This window comes from Anopheles maculipalpis, chromosome 3RL (genome assembly GCF_943734695.1).
Source record: "Anopheles maculipalpis chromosome 3RL, idAnoMacuDA_375_x, whole genome shotgun sequence".
Lineage (NCBI taxonomy): Eukaryota > Metazoa > Arthropoda > Insecta > Diptera > Culicidae > Anopheles > Anopheles maculipalpis.
Genome location: NC_064872.1, coordinates 81,630,858 through 81,649,539, shown reverse-complemented (window position 1 = coordinate 81,649,539; position 18,682 = coordinate 81,630,858). Strand labels below are relative to the sequence as shown.

At 42.0% G+C, this 18,682-nt stretch overlaps 2 protein-coding genes across 2 annotated transcripts in view; one reads left to right on the top strand and one right to left on the bottom strand.

Annotated features, from left to right (window-relative positions):
• LOC126561711 (uncharacterized) overlaps window positions 1–6,847 on the top strand; it is a 107,119-nt gene extending 100,272 nt beyond the window's left edge. The window contains exon 2 of the mRNA XM_050218018.1: window positions 4,793–6,847. Within this exon, the coding sequence (XP_050073975.1) occupies window positions 4,793–6,823 (2,031 nt within the window). The 3' untranslated portion in view covers window positions 6,824–6,847. The remainder of the gene's footprint in view (window positions 1–4,792) is intronic.
• LOC126561961 (UDP-glucose 6-dehydrogenase) overlaps window positions 1–18,215 on the bottom strand; it is a 299,499-nt gene extending 281,284 nt beyond the window's left edge. Inside the window, exon 1 of the mRNA XM_050218354.1 lies at window positions 18,210–18,215. The gene's annotated coding sequence lies outside the window, so the exon portion shown is untranslated. The remainder of the gene's footprint in view (window positions 1–18,209) is intronic.
• Between the last annotated feature and the right edge of the window lie 467 nt (window positions 18,216–18,682).

Below are 18,682 nucleotides of genomic sequence, written 5' to 3'. Positions count from 1 at the left end.
TGTAATGTGTGGCCCTAAAACTTGGCCACAGGGTTCGGTTAAGTTGTCGTTTTTTTTTCTCGTTTCTCCTTTTTGTTTCCAGCCAAGTTCGCTGTGGCTGTGATTCTCTTCGGCGGATGACGAACTGTTTTACGACCCACCAAAGCCAACGTTACCACGATTTCCCAGCACCACGAACCTTCCTCTAATCCAGCGCCGCGGTCGGACTGTGTGCAATCAATTAAACGAACATTTTTCGAACGAGCCGGCACCGAACCCCTTATCATGCCAACCGTCCTCTGAGGGGGTGAGGAAATAATTTTATTACACTTACACGTAAAGCCAGCCGGTCAGCAAAGCAAGGAAGAAGGAGTGCAAAATAAAAGTAGCGAACCGTCGGGTTCCGTCACCGAGACTAGTCAATTAACAAAGCAAACAGGTTCGGGGACAAAGTTTTCAATTACTTCGAAAGCAGCGGGACCCGATGGGCACGCGGTCCTGGCTGTCAGTTTTGTGTCCCGTCGTCGTGTGCTTCAGAAGAGCAAAAAAAAAAAAATTTTTTTTTTTTGGAAGGCAGTTTGAGACCTCCCGAAAAAAAGAAATCCAAGTAGGAGGAACCCAAGAAAAGAAATTAAACCATTAGTACTGTATGGGACTAATGGCAACGAGTGGCCTAAAGAGAAGGTAGTGGTAAAGGGGGAAAGGGAAAAATTGAAACAAGTGTCAGGAAACTTCTCCGCTAACTTATTCTCCGTACCGTCCTCGCGTTGTCGCCCAGGGTCGTCCATCACGAGGACCGAAACTTCCCGATCGGTTTCCCATCTTCACCAATAAGTCCCGTGTTTGGTGTTGGGACAGATGAACAAAATTTTTTAATTGATTAGTGGTCAGTTTGCTTCGTTTCTCGTTACTTTGTTGTTTGTCTTTGCCCGCGTGCTTCACTTAGACCACTTCTTACGGTGTCCGATGGGCGAGTCCTCACACAAAAATTTTGCCCACAAAGTTTTCCCCCGATAAAGCGCGATTCGATGGATGAGTCTTTGCGGATAAAGTGTTGTTTCCTCCACAGGAAGGTAGATTTTGTGCGATGTTTGAATTGGACACTTATTCAATAAAAAAAGAAGGAAACTTTGTATCTTCCTGGATTCGGTGGAGAATCCTTCAAGACCATATAAAGGAACGATAATGAGTTTAGTTGCTTTAAGCGTGCTTTTTCGTTGAGTCTCGATGATTGTAGGAATTATAAAAAAGGTTCAAGAATTATTTGAAGCATTTTGAATAATGTATTGAATTAGAGAGGAAAAAAAAACTTGCGTTGATGTACAGTCACTCGTTCTTTATAAGCATCAGCTATGGAAAAAAATACTTCCCCCAGTGTAACTATTGATTTTTCCACCAAATTGATTCATCACAAAGAAAGGTTTTTAATTAAAAGCTAAAAAATTGAGTTATTCCTCCAAGTTTGCGTAGCAAGTTCCGATTTCTTTTACCCATTTCGACGATGATGAATAAACTTGATCAAGCACTGACTGACTGGATGCTCTTTAATTTGAAGACAAACTCGGAGTTGGAGACTTTAGTATCAGCTCTTAGTGTCCCCAGCCCTGTCATCCTTCTTTCCTCGTTTTTTCGCAATGGGTGACATAATGGAAAAAAGTGCAACGAAGTAAAAGAAAAATGTGCACACCAAAGCAGCAGCAGAAAAGCACATTTCATGCAAATCTCCAGCACACACAACACACAATTCGAGCGCACGCTCGACAGCTAGAAAAGATCTAAAAAAAAAAAAACACAGAAGGGAACAGAAGAACAAAAATCCACTCATTATTCATTCATCATCGTAAAAGATTAGTGATGGCAGATAGCGCGCAATGTTCGGAAAGCAATGTGTTTGCTTCGCTTCGCAGGAAAATGCAAACGAAACTTCGCTTCGGTCAAAAGGTGTAGGAGTGTGTGGAGAGTACGGTTGCGGGAAGGGGATGGTAAAATGCAAAAATTTAAATAAACTATCCAGGCACTCGGTGGTGGCCACCGGCGTACCCATCCCTTCATGTTGTTTATTTTTCATCCATTTTGCATTTGGCTTTCGGTGGGTTACGGGTGCAGGAACTGCGAACCAATTTCCTGCCCCAAGCCAGTGCAGCGAGTTTTCTCTTTTTTGATTTTTTATGTGAAGAATAGGTACTGAGTTTTAGAAGCTTAAAACTGGTATTTTTAGCATCATTTAGAGGAAGACATTTCAAACGTAACACCATTTAAGATCATGCAAAATTTCTCTTCAAATAGTGTGAGGATCTTGATAGACTTTACGTTTGACTTCGACGTCCTCTTACACCGTTAAGACATGGCTCTGCATGTTGGCTTTAGCCACCCAAATGTTTCTTTCGGAGGTTAAGGGACCTAAACCAAGGGCTAGGTCAGCACAAATAGGCTTGACTGGTGTCCACGGTCATCGCTAGAAAAGGAAACCTGGCCTAACAGAACGGGTCGACGAAGCAAAACATTATTTAGAGAGAGAGAAAAACAACATATAACCGATCACAAACCCTAGAACCACTACTACTGATCTGAACCTGAATCAACACCGCCGCTAGAAGAAGAAGGTGGCGTGGAATAATATTTAAACAAAAAAAAAAAACTTGTCGCGACTTATACGGGTATCCGAAGGACACTCACGTACGCGATCACCACGGCATCATCCGCTGGCGGTTTGCGAGGCGGGCATACAGATCGCATTCATTGCGAAAACACTTCCTCATCCGCGACCGCTTACGCATTCGTTGATTTCGCGGCCACACTTGCAGCAGCTGGCCTAGCGGTTGCGGGCCAGGTCTTATATACGATTTATGCATTTTTATAAGTGCAACAGCAAACCGTGCTGCAGCGTTTACACGTCGGTGTTTGGTGATACAGACCGTATCTTCCAGCTCGGCCGGTTAAAGGCGATACTGACGACGGACGATGATGATGTTGACGGTGACACTAATGTGTCCGACGGATGAATGGAGGGATTCTGTTTGATTGCGGAAATGGAAAACGGGCGATGATAATTTCTACACATAACCTTTCGCTAAGTTAAACCCATCCAGTCTCGCCTTCTGTAGCGTTCTGGTGAAGCTAAAGAAGAAAAAAAAACCACGCTGTCTCTCCGTGTTCAGACACGGTGTTGTTTGTTTATACTTATAAAGCAAAAAGCTAATGGGTGACAGCTTAATTTTTTATTTCTCACCGTGCAATGAAGCCGTAGCGGGAATTTTATTTCCCCAGCCGGAGCACCAGGACCAGGGTAGATTAATTTAACCATATGTTGTTGTCGTCAGCCGTCGGCCATTCGGTCGTTTGCTCGTAACATGGTTAAACAACCCAAATATGCTTTTTTTATTTCAACTCGACAAAAATGTGTGCGAAAGCATATAGGAATAAAACAGAAAAAGCTGGAACAAGAGTTAGCAAAAAAAGTCACCGGTCCAAAAAATCTCTGCACCAGCATCAACATCATCATGGCGGAATGTTCCTAAAAAGAACATCTATCGGTGCTTGCTGGGAAAATGGGTTCAAAAAGATGTATAAAACGATCCACGGGCTTTTTTTTCCTTCATACTCAGAATCTAGTTATTAGGACGTCCGCAAAGCCCGGAGAATCAGGCTAGAACAAATAAAAGAAAAACTCTATTATAAAGTATAATTTATAACAGCCACGCTTGTGTCACTGTGGTTTGGAGCTGGCCGTCGTTTTGTTGCTGCCACTGCGACCAATATTGTCCACCCCACACCAAACGGACCCGGTGTTGGAAATGGCCAAAGGGGTAGAACATCCATGTTAAACATAATAAACTTACACGCATGACGGAGCGGTTGCTTCCTTCGGTTGACCGTTCGTGCACCAGACCGGCGAAAAACCACGGATCTGTGATGAAAGCCGTCGGTCGGTTATTGTTGCCCCATCGTTGCCCGGTGGTCGGTGGTTAAGGGCAGGCCAGTAAAGGTTTGCTACTCTTGGTTCACATTCCAGCCTGTGTTTTTGTTTATTTCGTGGACAGAATTTTCCAGCAATAAATGTCAATCAGGTGGCTATGTGCGCGCGCGCGGTTGGAATGGGATTGTAATTTCATTAGCCTCCGACGACGCCGGCTGCTGAAGTGAGTTACTCTTACGACCGTGTGTGTGTGTGCATGGTTGTGGTCCTTTTCCAATATCAAAACATTTATGTGCCACTTGCAACAAGCTAGAACGGTTGAATTAAAAATGAGTCCTTGCCAGAGTGAGGACGTTAGAACGTTAGGACGAGTGAGAGAGTATGCGAGCCATGTGAAGGGATTTATTTTTCATCGTCATAGTAAAATATCCTGCCCGAAAGTACCTCTCCCTGATGGTAATACTCCTGGTGCCTGGACAAAAAGGACTCTAATCCAGGCGTTCCGCCGAAAAAAGGCCCTCTGCGAAACATCAAACGAATTTATTTCGCTGAAACACTTTGCCCAGTTGCGCGCGGTTGCTGACAGTTGAAAGCGCTTTTCGTTGCTCCACCTTACTCCAGGCCCAGTAATGGAAGGCTTTTAACCTAGCGCCGGGGGAAAAGTCACAGTTGTTGTCGGTGGAGTGTCGTTTCTTTTTAATGGTCCATTGGAGAACCCATGTATTCCCCAGAGGGGAAGGGCTTTGGCTATTCGGTGCCAAACGTTTTGTTCGACGTACCTTCAAACCGTGTCTCTTCATCTTTTATTCGCGTTTGTGCATGGTTTATGTGTACAAAAAATCTCTTTGAAGCTTCATTTCACTAAGCGCCGCTTGCGTTTTACTTTTTCATCCACAGACGAAAAAACACAGTCCCGGCCACATCAAGCGACCGATGAATCCGTTCATGGTTTGGAGCCAGATTGAGCGGCGCAAGATCTGCGAGGTAACGCCGGATATGCACAATGCGGTCATCTCCAAGAATCTTGGCCAGCGCTGGAAGCAGCTGAGCCCGGCCGAACGGCAGCCGTTCGTCGAGGAAGCGGAACGTTTGCGTAAGCTGCACACGCAAGAGTACCCGAATTACAAGTACCGTCCAAAGAAGAAACAAGTCAAGGGAGGATCTGGCGGCGGTGGTGGAGGAGGAACTAGTGGTGGTTCATCCAAGTCTTCTTCCTCCTCGACGGGGGCCGATTCACCCGCCCTTTCTACATCATCGTCCTCCTCCTCTTCGACCGGTTCGCCCGAATCGGTGTCGTCTCGGGACAGTTGCGGATCGTCGAGCAGTTCCTCGTCCTCGTTGTCATCGCCATCGGCAGGCGGCAAGTCACCGGCATCTTCCGGCAAGCGTAGCCGAACTGCTAGCGGGAAGGTTTCCAAAGCAGGTGCGGCAAACGGTGCCGGATCGCTCAAGACGAAAAAGCAAGTTATCAGTCACGAGCTCGCCCAACCAATGATGGCGGCAGTAGCGACGCCCGCCACAGTGACGGCACTTGCGGCCCAACCCGACAGTTACTCGCTGGCGGCAACCAAACTGCTACCAAACTCACCGGAGAGTGCCACACTATACGACGAACGGTCGTTGATCTCGCCCGAGCCCACGTTTGACCCATTCTCGGAAGGTACGCAGATTTTCGTCCCATTTTCGGACCACAACGTGTTCGTGGTGGAGGAAAGCAATCACTTCGATCACGAAGCCAAAGGCTTCCTGTACGCGCACGGTACCACGCCCGATCTCACCGGTGACAGTGTGGGGAGTCCACTGGGACAAGGTGCCGCCACCACCACCACCTCCACCACCAACAACAACATCACCTCCTCCACCTCCGCCACTACAACCACCAACAACACCTCCAGCAACAGTAGTTCGGGTACGCTCAATCACGTAGGCACCCACGTGACGTCCTGCAACAGTCCGCATCCTCAGCATCACAATCAGGCGCAACAACAACACAACAACAACAACAACAGTCTTCAGATCAACAACAATCACCTCCAGCACCAGCAGCAAACGACGCCGTCCGTCAAGTCCGTCTACACCGACAGTGACGGTGACTGCGTAAAGACGGAGAAGTACTACGAGGACGATGAGTGCCCGAGCGATCGGTTCGGAAGCATGCTGGACGACAGCTGTCTGGATGGTGTTGCTGGTATCAACCGAATAGACGACTCTGGTTCCTCGGGTCCTCCCGGTTCTGGGGCGTGTTACAGTGAGATTGTGGCCTTCAATGGACACTTCACGCTGACCAACCCGACCCAGCAGCAGCACCAACCGCAACAGCAGCAACTCCAGGCTCAGCAGCAATCACACCAGCAGTCCCTTCACCTCAACCAGCAACAGCAGCAGCAGCAGCAGCGGGGCACACTAGCGAGCTTTAACGAAATTACCAACGGACAACAGTGCCACCAGCCGCTACAACTGCAACCGTTCCAGTTTTCCCTGGCAAACCAGCCCCTGGTCGCGAACAGCCTTCATCAGCATCAACAGCAGCAGCAGCAGCAACAGAACCAGAGCCAGCAACTGTTCCAGCTACCTCAGCGACAGTACAACTGCCAGCAGGTAGGTGTGGTGGACTCGCAGGTCGCGGTGGAGAATATGGGCAGCTTGCCGCTGTTGGCAGAAACTTCGCTGGTCCCCAACTGTCAGCCGTCCCCATCGGTGGACGGGTTCGGTGCGGCGTCCCTGTCGCTCGGTGTGCTGGACGGTACCATCATCGACAGCAACAGCCAGACGGACGGGCTGTTCGATATGCTCGGGACCGCCAACATGCACTACACGTTCGAGGGGCTCGAAACGGCATCGTCCTCTAGCGGTTCGCACCTAGAGTTCATCACCGAGGACAACAGTATTTTCCTGTCCGATTCGAACCTGATCGGTTACAACGTGTAAGGCGACGCGGAACCGGTGAGCGAACCTCTCCTTCTCCCTAAATACACAGAAACACACGTACAGAATTCAATTTTAATATACAGACTGTAGGTGGCAAACGGATGCGTTGTCACAGAAAATGAAAAAAGGGAAAGTAAGGTAAACATCTTTGCTAAACCATTTTATCACTGAATAAATGGAAAAAGAAAACAGAATTAACATAAGAAAGGGGACGCAAAACAAAAAAAATGTGTTGAGAGAAAAAGAGAGGAAGAGACAGAGGGTTTAAGAAGAAAAATAAGTGCTTTATCAAATGAGGTGCATGATTGGAAGAATGTGTGCAAAAGGGATGTGTGCGAGTGTAAGTGGAACTTGTAAAGGAATGGAGTGTTTGTGGGTTACATTAGAACAGTAAGGATAAACTTAAAGCGATGCTGGGAAACTGTGCGTGGTGCGTACGGCACGTGTGTCAAGTTTTGCAATATACATCTATGAATACAAAGCAAATAGCGTAAAGAAAGTCACACAAGAAAGGTAACACAAGCTAAGGAATGATGTGAAACAGCGTAGCATTAAAACTAAAGCAAACTGACAGTAATAAAAATGAAACAAAACAAAACAAACAAGCGATTCAGAGCTTAACAGAAAATAGGTAAAACAAACAGTAAAACATGGAAAGAAAGCGAAAAGAAAAGGAAGGAAAAAAAAGGAGGAGAAAATTAGAACACGTGATGCAAGCTGCACACAGACCAGAGGGTGAGTGAGTGGATGAATTGGAGCGTGCACATGCGTGAGTGAGTGTTTTGAGTGAATTCGAACGTTGGTGATGCAGAATGTACTAAACAAAAAACACAAAATGGAGAGAAGATGGTTTTGGAAGTTGGCAGAATGAGGTAAGGTGCTTTTGGGGGGGGGGGGGGGGGGGGGGGGGGGGAGGATGTCTTTGTGTCTGTGTTTGTTCTTGGAGAGCTTTTTTCTTATCCTTGATGAACAACTAACACTCAATATTGGTAAACGTAAAGACCAGATTCTCCTAAACTTCGAAGGTAAAGTGTCAGATAAAAAAGGCTTCGGAGTTTTTGAGTGCGAATCGGACAACGACCATTGCGCCTTGTGCAATGTTCGTAATTAAAAATAGCTCACGTACTCGCTGCCGTCCGTCAATGCCAGGCACTGGGACGAACACGCGAAAAAGGGACGCCATTTGTGATCCAACTTTGGTAGAATTCCGACAAGGGTAATTGGTACTGTACGTGTTTTTAATAGAGTACGATTTATTAATAAATCGTTCGGCCTGGATTTTACTTGTTTTGGTGTTTAAATTCCACCCTGTAAAAAAAGGGAACCCCTTTCCAAGTGGTTGTTAAGTATTTTTGGAGTATTTTAAGGCTTCCCATCCTGAAAGACATTGCATTTCCGCCAGGAATTTCGTTTCTTTACTCTACCAAAGTCCTCGTGGAACTGTTTGTGATGGACATGGGATAAGGCTGTTGGTGGAAGTTTATGTTCCCGCGGGAACCGGACAGTACAACTCAAGCTCCGGCCGGGATGAGAGTGTTCTTTAATAAAGGTGAAACAATTTGATTAATGTAATTCCCGGGCATCTGGCACGGGTCAACGATCAGGATATGGGGCAGGCGATTCATTTGACGGTAAAGAGGTGTTTTATTAAATTTCTTTCACGCTTCGAGAAAGCCGAACCACCCAACCGGTGGGGGAAGCGAAGCCCGCGTTCATTATCCTATTTTTCCTTCAAATTCTCCACCCAGGTTCGGGACATTTAAGGTGGTTCGGAAAATTCCAGATTCCGCTACGAGCATTCGTTCCGAATGGTTCCACCAGTTTCTACGCTGTTGCACTTTAGTTCACGAAATAATCGAAATTTAGCCGGCACGGTCACGGATATGTTCGGGGTTTTTGTGGAGGTTTTTCGACGAATTGTAGATATTGAAAACAGCTACCGCTAGGTAAAAAGAAAATCGGGGTTTCGAGTTTATTATCCTCCGGGGTTGCTCGGGTCGATTTGTCGATTTTTTTTTCCAGAAAGATTTGCTCTGCTGTGGACTTAACGCAGAGCAAAAAATTGTTACTCTACATTGGCATTGATTCGGTTTATTGGGTGTGTGTGTGTGTGTGTGTGTGTGTGTGTGTGTGTGTGTGTGTGTGTGTGTGTGTGTGTGTGTGTGTGTGTGTGTGTGTTTGTGGACTCGATCTTGAGATTGGGAAAATTTTGTGCCACACACCACCCCGCACCTTCTTCCTTCACACTCGCTCAGGGCACATCTCAAGCCATCGGCAATGTGTTTCTTATAGCCACCTCGAAACCGATTGATCCCTGGAACGATTTACACTAGAAAAATCGAAAATATTTCCCGAAGTTGAGGATTTTTTTCCTGCTTCTTCTCAATTTTTCTCTTTACGCTTCATGAATCCACCGAAAAAAAAAATCCTGAAAACGACCTGCAAACAGGGATGATTGAGCATTACGAACAATTTCTTCCTCGGGAAGGTAGGCGTTTGGGGCCAGCTGGTGTGTTTTTGTCTCGCCTCCAGGATAAGGATTGGTTTGATTCGCTTCCCTACTCCGATGGCGATAAGAAGGATCCTAGTCGTACCGGTACGGAATCTTGCGGATGCGAGGAAAGCACTGTAACACACTTCTACAGCGGATGTTTGAAATGATGAGTTTAGTTGAGTTCTTGCTCGAGGTTAACGTGTTGGGAAACGTCATGTTTTGGCGGTTTGGTACTCTTTTGACTGGTCATTTTATGAACTTTATAACTTGGGAGTGTGCACATGGGTTTATGCTGTTATCCAGCCAAGTTCTTGCTTTTTCTCACCACCGAAAAGCACCACCTCAAGTTGCCAGCGTACTGTGTATAGGAAGGCAAATCGATGATGAGTAGTATGTAAGGTAACTTTTATTTTCTTAGTATAAGAAGCTAGCTGTTGATGTTATACATTATGTTAAAAAAGAAGCACATTGTACATTTAAATTATGTTGGTTAGAGCTACGGTCTTACGTTTGTCTAGTTTTTGTTTGTGTTTTGTTTTCCTTCCCATTTTTATTCCAACTGTTCTGGCCAGCCCCGATTTTCTATCAATGTAACGATGCGTTTTCTCAAACCTCCCTTCACCCCATCGCATTAGATTGGATCGTTAGTATAAGTGAGAGCAATTTTCAAAAAAAAATTATATACATAAAACAATCTTCTTATAAGAAACACTCACATTAATCCTAACAATATACTTTAAACACACTCACACTGTTTCTATGTTTAGGCGCTATAATTATCCTATAAGACGTGCATACTTTATTGTGGGTGCATCTATTCCCCTTCCAAAATCCCAAAATCCCTGCTGCGTTTTTTTGTTTTTCAAAAACAAAACTTTTGTCCCCCTCCAAACATCCGGGTCGGTTAGGTGGACGGGGTGGAAGTTAAAGTGGAACAAGCATTATGAAGTTAATTTAACTAACTAAAGAAAATTAAACACGAACGCCAGGCAGACGGGACGGGAGTGCCGATGATGGTGAACACACTGTAGATATGAAAATAAAGAAAACTAAGCTGAATATGTGATTAAAGTAATGGATTAAGGCAAAAAGAAACGAGAAAGCTCGATGGCATACAGCATGCTGTGGCAGTGCAGCGTTGCGCCAGGCAGGTTTTTAAGGTTGGGTGCGAAACATTTGCAGCAGACGGAAGGAACAAAATGGTTTAAGCTCTATATATAAAAATATATATATCTATAATGTATTTGTGTAAAGTTAGTGAAGCGGCTAATGGCGCTACTACTGTTAAGAGAGTTAAGAGCGATTAGCGCAGTTTTTTTTTTCGGTGTAGTAAAGCGCACCGCTAAAAAGTAATCCAAAATTTGGCAGAATTTGTGACGCAGGAAGAAAATTACGGTGCAAAAGAAGAAGCGTAAAAGAAGCAAAGGGAACTGCAACTTGGTGTGTGTTTGTGTGTGTGTAGCAAGTGTGCCAAAACACTTGCAAAGTCCTATCGTAAGCGGTAAGACAATTTACATACCCCTGCAAACAAATAAATCTAACACACACGCACTCAGACAGACACTTGTATGTAAAAGTTTCCCTCCAAGGGGTGATAAAAGATAGATTTTGGGGGGAAAACTACTGAACTAGCAAAAGCAAACTATTTTATAAATGTTACCCTTTTCATGCGCTAGCTGGTCGTCCTCGTGGGCGTCCAAGTAAACACACAGACACGTTACAGCTGAAAGTTTGTTCGGTTCAGTTGTTAGATAAGGTATTACTACTAATTACGGTTACTATTACAACTACTACTGGTAAACACTATTATAACTACATACCGATAATCGCAGCCATGTTTGCAATGAAAATGAAGGATTCAATAGATTACCATGAAAAAACTGTTTAATTTTGCTTTTTTTTTTGTTGTTTTGTTTCATCATTGGTTCCTGAATTTGTGCCCCGGACGCGTGTCGTCGATGACTTGAACATTACTTTAGACATTGGGTCCTATTTGCAGCGCTTTCCTACCGGAATAACTGAACAGTTTCTTCGCTTATGAGGAGATGAATTACAGGTTTGAAGAAGGTTTCATTTTTGTGGTTTGTTACAGTCTCCATTGGCTAAATTGGTTGTTCGGAATTTGAGAAAAATAAATTCTTGTGTGTTGGTGTGAAGATGCTACGCTCAACAAGTCCTACAATTCCAGTAATATATGTGTTCAGTAGCAATACCAATCCGTAGAAGCTGTTCTGGGTAAGAAATGGCACTCTTTTCAGTGAAATGCAGCCGGCTGGTCCTCCAATTTAATTTTATTTGCATAAAAACACACAAAAAAAGAAAACAAAACACTCAGAACTAAAAGAAATATCAGGGAAACACTTTCGGAAGCAAATAAAACATACAAAACTACATAGAACTTGAGAAAGAAACGCAAGAAGTGCAAGCTTTTTAATACTATTTTTGTACCAAGTTTCATAATGGATGAGGAGAGCAGATGAAAGAATTCCCTAGCGAACGGTGTTTAGTGTGACCGAATACGGTAAACCGAACAAGAATCAAACAAACCACAACAGAAGCACACATCGAATGAGCAAAAAGCTAGACCAGAAATAGAATAGTGTAAGAAACACTGGAGAAGAAACTTCAAACTTCAATTGAAAACAAAACTCGCAGTCGTGACAGCAATATGTTCCGAAAACCATACACATACACGTATATAGTGAAATATGAAAATTTACACATGAAAAACTTGAAATCATACTGGGCACACAGATTTTAAAACGTCGCAAAAAAAAAAAAACATTTTGCCACGCCCGTTGGTGAAGCAGCAGTAAATTTTACAACGAAAAGTGTAAACAAGATTAAAAGAACAGATAAAAATAAACTCAAAACTACACAACAAACCGAAAGCATAAGCATGAATTAAGTAACTAACTAGTAAAAACAAAATACACAAATACACACAAAAACACAACAACAACAACAAAAAAAAAACTCAAAACCCAAGAGCATCTACAGAAAGGTTCAAATCGCAAACGCAAAATAAACAAACGGTTTTACTTACCTATTAGTAAAAAAAGCGTAACAAAACAAACAATGGAAGCAACATAAATGAAACAAATTACAAAACTCAGGAAGATAAAACAAACAAAACAAATTCTTGCGAAACAAAATAAAACTAGCAAATCATTGCGTGGTATAGGAAGCAAGCAAACAGCAAAAGCAAACAAAAGTAGCGATTAGGTTTTCCTGTTTTGTTTCTACCCAAACGATTATCTCTTGTAACAAGGCGCGTAAAGAACACCAGATGCAGTTTGTGTTTTGTTCCTGCTTTTCGTCCGGATTGGGAGCTTTCCTTGTGTTGTGCTAACTAGCCCGCTAGCGGAACCGAAAGCTCAACTAACACCCGACAAAACTAATGCAAAACGACAACAGTTCACTAATGGAAAAGCCTACACGCGTGCACAAAGTGATAAACAGAAACGAAATAGTCCTTTTTTGCAGGATTAACACTAGAAAAATAAAAACATAAACTAGCGCAACGTGTTGTTTGTGGTCCGTATATACTGTACTTGTAGCAGAATTGTTCGTCCACCGCTTTCGAAGTGAACTCCGTGCGAAAGGATGGAGTTCCAGTCCGAGGAACCGGACTGCTATTTGAGGTGTGTTTTGGTGAAATCAATAGTGCAGATTTAGTTTTACAGATTTCAACTCACGCGCAGGAAACTTACACGCACACACAAAACAGTTTCACACGTATAACAATCATTACTGAGAACAATCGAAGAGGAAAATCAATCTACATTTTACAGCAACAATTCGCCACTTGCACACAAACCGATTCTCGCACCACTCCAAAATTGTGAGTAGGATGTGGATTTCAATTGTTGAAAGAGTTGGTGTTCCAGTTCCAGTTGCATGCGGCGAGCGTGTCCTAGATCGGTTGTGAGCCCAATCCCCAGTACGGAACATCGGTGGCAAGGATCGAAGACTTTGTTACGATTTGTTGGTGGCCGTCTCGCAAAGCAAATGTGGCTAATACTGTAGTGTTATGTCTTTAAAAAATACACGGCAATGAATTCACAACACAAAAATCCATACTCTTACTCATGTATAAAAAAAATCACTCATCTTTAAACGTAACGCTTTTACTGACGCGAGGGTGTAGGCATAACGGTAACGGTTTAACAAAAAGTAGTGCTGAAAGTTGGGTAAATCAATCGTGTTAGTGTCGGTGTTAGTAGTATTTTATTGGCTATAAACATAGAGCGCTTAGGGTCTTGGGATATTCTAGCGAGGACCTAAAGCACAGACGGCGAGAAGCACGAAAACAAAGCTTAAAGGTTGACCGATGTGTCCGATACGATGCCGATGGGGTGGAGAAGAAGCCGGACTCCACAGTCAAATAATCGTTGCAAACGTGTTGATGATCCAAGACTGAAATATTCTTCACCAATCTGACCGATGACTTTCTTACTTTACTCACAATCGTATTGTCTCGCGCTGTTTCCGACTGTTGTTTGTATTATGCGCAAACCAAAATTTAGACATATCGCGTTTTTGGTGGTTTGCTTAAAGTTTCCACGTTTATTTGACGCGTTTTCGCAATGCTCTGTTTTCCTTCTACTGATCATATGCGCTTGTTTGGATGCTTTTGTTCTTCTTAATTTTTTTTCTCCTAAATGATCTCATAACCGCGCGTGATATCAATCGCCAGTTTTTCACAGACAATCTCAATCTTAGTAGTGACGCGAGCGAACGGAACTCTTAACTTTGTTTAGTTTTCAAAAAAGGACAAAACTAAAACGGAAAAAATCGAACAGAATTCGTTTGGAATTTTCGTGATGAGCCAACGATTAGAAGAAGGCGACAAACACTCATACAGGACACCAACCGATGGTTGGCAGGACATTGTTTAATGTTGGGATGCGAGAAAACGAGTGCTTCACAGCAAATCATCGTAATAATCGTTATTGAAAAGCACATACAAAGCACGCCTCGTTTCGTGCCGGATGGGGAGGCATCGGGGTCATCGTCAGACATTTGTAGCATAGGGAATTTGAACTGCAAACCGCCATCGTAAAAACAAGCAAACCTCATGTGCAGGGTCGAGGAGGGACATCGTTGAGGTTTGTGACGATCAAACAAATGAATAAAATATTCAGGTATCTAAACAGGCTGTGAAATAGTCTATTTGTTTAGTTATAGTTTCTTCTTAGATCATGTTTGAGATCAAATATTGATGGGTGTGTTTGTATACGTGTTTGTGTTTTATGTTAAGTTTACTTTTTTCTTTTAGTTTATCTTTTTATTTTATTTTTGTGTTACATTGTAGATTGAATCAATTTGCTTTTACCTTTATCAACCATTGTTTGAGCAATCTTTTACAAGCTTCTATTGATCCAACTATCTCTTGCGTATGTGTTCATGGTGGAGATACATGTTTGGAATACAAATTTTAGTGTACAGAAACCGAAAACTCAATTTTCAGAGCAAAACCGAATCAAAATAACAAGACCAGAAACCAAAAAAAGGGGCAAAGCTGAAAATTATAAAAAAAAAACGAATAACACACGATTTTAGACAACAAAACCAACCAAACAACAAATTTAACAGGTGAACATTTTAGCGAAACAATATACAAAAACATCAACAAGTGAAGAAGGCAAAACAGAACTCAATTTTTCAACGCCAGTATCAATCATGATCATAATACAAACCTTTACTGCCAAACATACAAACTGGTAAACGATGCATTTTTACGTTCGACTTTTAATAACGGGAACGGTTTGGCTTTACATTTTGTATCATCGTCTTTGCTACTCGAATTGTGTGAAGTTGTGAACCGGAAGAACAAAAATTTACTTTATTTGCTTTTCAACTTTTTTGAAAGTTAATGTTGATCGACGATTTTTTTTCCACGTCTAACACGAGTCAATCAAAACCGGGAACGATTGAAACGACTGGTTTTTACAAACCAGCCAGCAGCAGTCACCTAGTATCCGAGCATGATGAATTAAATCAAATCAAACTGTGGCAATAACTAGAGAAGGGGAGCGATAAAGAAGTTTATCGTTTATTCTTCATTTGTTTCGAAGGATTGTGTTTTCATTGAAGTCTACTGCCACAGTGCGGTACGTCACCGAGTGTAACATATGCTTTGTTAAATCAGAACTAATATTGCAGACAGAGTAACACAAACCAAAACACTTTGAATGAGTTACGAGCGGCAAAGCAATGATAAAGGCCGCTGACAATGTCATGAAAATGAAGCAAAAAAAAACACACACACACAGAAAACAAAACAAATAAAACTAATCAAAGGTTGAGAACGCATAACATATTCGTAAACATCGCTTTCAATGTGTAGTGAACTGTTTCTTTCATATTAAGACTAAACAGAAAATAATACTAGCATACTGTAAGTTATACACTATACAAGAAACAAAACATGTTACATTGAGTGATATTGAATATTATTATTAAACAAACAAGTAAGACGAAAAAAACACTCAATTAGTGGATGTGGAAAGTGGAGCGCGAATCAATTGACCCGTTTAAAAACAAAACCACACCGAAAAGCTGTGTGCGGTACAGCTGGGTTTGATTTAGAGTCCAGTTGTTATAAAAACCCAATTGGAAACCCAAGAAGGCAAAGCACCAGAACACTGTTCTATGCCGGGGAAAGCGATCGAGCTGTGGGAGGAACGAAGTTTGTGGGTGCATTCGGGGAGGGGTTTTTAAAGCAGCCAGAAAGTAACATAACAAAATACAAAACACAACAACAAAGAAGTCAGAACTTAGAAAGATCACGTACTATATTAATCGATAAAAAAGGAAACAAAAACAAATCATTAAATGTCTATTTATATATTTACAACAACAACAAAAACAACAAAAAAGCAAACAAATCAGAAAGGAAGAAACGAAACAAACAAACCAATTAAAATAAAGTGTACGAAAAGAAACGATAAAGAACGTAAAAGGCATTGCAGCAGTAAACTAAATCAACCAACCAACCAACCAACCAGGAGCAAGTACACTAGGAGTATAATAATAAGTATTGATATTATTATATAACTATTATGATAATGATAATTAAACCTACGCGCCACTATAGCGTGTGTATGTGTGAAAATCGTTTTCAAAAACTGTGTTGCAAGTGTTTCACTGTGGTGGCTGGGCGTTTAGTGCGCAAACTTAGCTACAATAAACAGAACACTAGCAAGTAAAGCAAGCATTAAAACAAAAGCAACGTCGAGAAAAAGAAACCACATAAAAGAAAACTTAAAAATGGTTGGAATTGGTAAAGTTATAGAAAGAACACATAAAATTGCAACAACAAGCGCCAAGAGATTGGTAAACAGTTTGGAACATAAAAAAGAAAAAAACAAAAGACAAAAACTGAGAGTGAATATTTACAGCAAACCAACAAACTAGCAGATCTTCTACTAATACGACAACAAGAGAAAACAAAATACTAACCAAATACAAAATCAAAGTGACTGAGAGCAGTGGTCACGCATCAAGGTCTTGTTGTTGTGTGGTTGACCACAGCAAGAAGCTGCAAACACATGCTTGCAAATGTTTTGCCAAGCCAACCCTCCAAATGTGTGAAGGTTAGCGGGTGTGTCTTAGGCAGGGAAATTATTCTGCTCGTTAGTTGAGAACATCGATCCTTTCGATAAGGCTGCCTTCTCAACATCGGAAGGACATTTTAGGACCGTCGACGATTGGGCACGGCCAGCGAGAATGGCACATGTTTGTACATTTTGTAGCGAGGAAAAGTGTGTCTGAGCATTAGAACCGAACTGTTGTTAAACCCATCTTTTGCTCGGATGTTGTTTGTTTGTGTGTTTTCGTTTTTTTTTTTGTGGCCATCGTGGTTGATGTAGATGAGACGAGCTATTATTGGCGTTAGTTGTGCAATGTGCTCTGTGCTCCGTTGTGGGGAAACGCAATATTGGGGTGGTTCGATTTTCGAACGAAACAAAAAAACAGTTTTGAACCGGGTGCTATAAATTAGGTCCAAGAAAGAAACTTAAAAAATAATAATAATACAAAAAAACGAAGAAACATAACACACTTGCAAAAGGAGGGACAAAAAAAAGAGGAAATACAGCAAAAAATACGCACACACACGAACATTTGTGTCATTTGGCATAGATATGGGAAAAGGAGCAATTAGTTTGAAAGGATTTTTGTCGACAGCTTTCGAGAGGATGGAGTGGAGAAGTTGACACGAGCAAAACTTATGAGAAATACCAAAAAAAGATACAAACACATTACAAATTCACACAAGGAAACATATTTGCATACACATAAAAGTTAAAATTTGCATAGGGACAAGGGTGGGGAGGTGAAACTTTAGAAACGCATGCATGTGTCAAACGTTGTGAAAATGATTGGAAAGATGAGGTGAGGTGAACAAGTTTCTAACCACTTCAAGGAGGAAAAACAAAACACAGCATCGATGCAGACGATGGTTTCATAATGAAAACGGAAAGGTTTTAAACAAACACGAATCGCTAGTCGATAGTTTGCCTAGGAATGTCCCGGTATTTTTGTTTCCTTCGTTCTTGTGGACGCCGTTTGGCGCCATTACGCAGCAAATCATCACCACCATTTTTGAACGTAACATATGAACAGACAGTTAAATGTGTTCTAATGTAACAAGCGTAGGAAAATCATCAACACCGAATCATCGCTCTTAAAATATGGCCTCCAGACTGTGGCGGACAGGTGCTACTTTACAACAAATACCACTTTAACGATAACACAAAAATGTAAACCACCTATGGGCGGTTTTGTTACGATCGCTTCGAAGTTGGGAGTGTTTTGTTTTTTTTTTTTTGGCAAAAAAAAAAAAGGAAACTTCAACAGCGGACAGTTTTTAGAGCCTTTTAAGACAGGCCTCTGGTGTTTCTGCTGTAATCAGGACATGAAAAAAAAAAATAAGAAAACACTTAAACAAAATAATCTTGGCAGGTTAGCATTATTAAGCAGGAGGTAAAAAGTAGCAGGACACAAAAGCAAGCAAATAAAAACAAACAACCACTACACAAACTGTAACCCGGGGGCCCACAGTACACAAATTAGTAACAAATCAAGCAAAATGTAAAAGTATGCTAAAAAAAAAAGTGTGAAAAGTGAAGCATTGTGAATATTGTGTAAAAAGTGTAAGAAGAGAGTTGTGACGTTTGGTGGAGAGTATTAGAATCGGTAGTATTATTGGTAAAGTGAAGAGGATAAAGTAAAGCAAAACGAAAGGAAACGCAGCACACACAAAACAACAGATGAAAATAAAGTGAAGGAAAACTTATAAAAAAAAAATCATAGTAATTGAATAAACTAAAGTTGAAACAAGAAAACCAGCAACACAT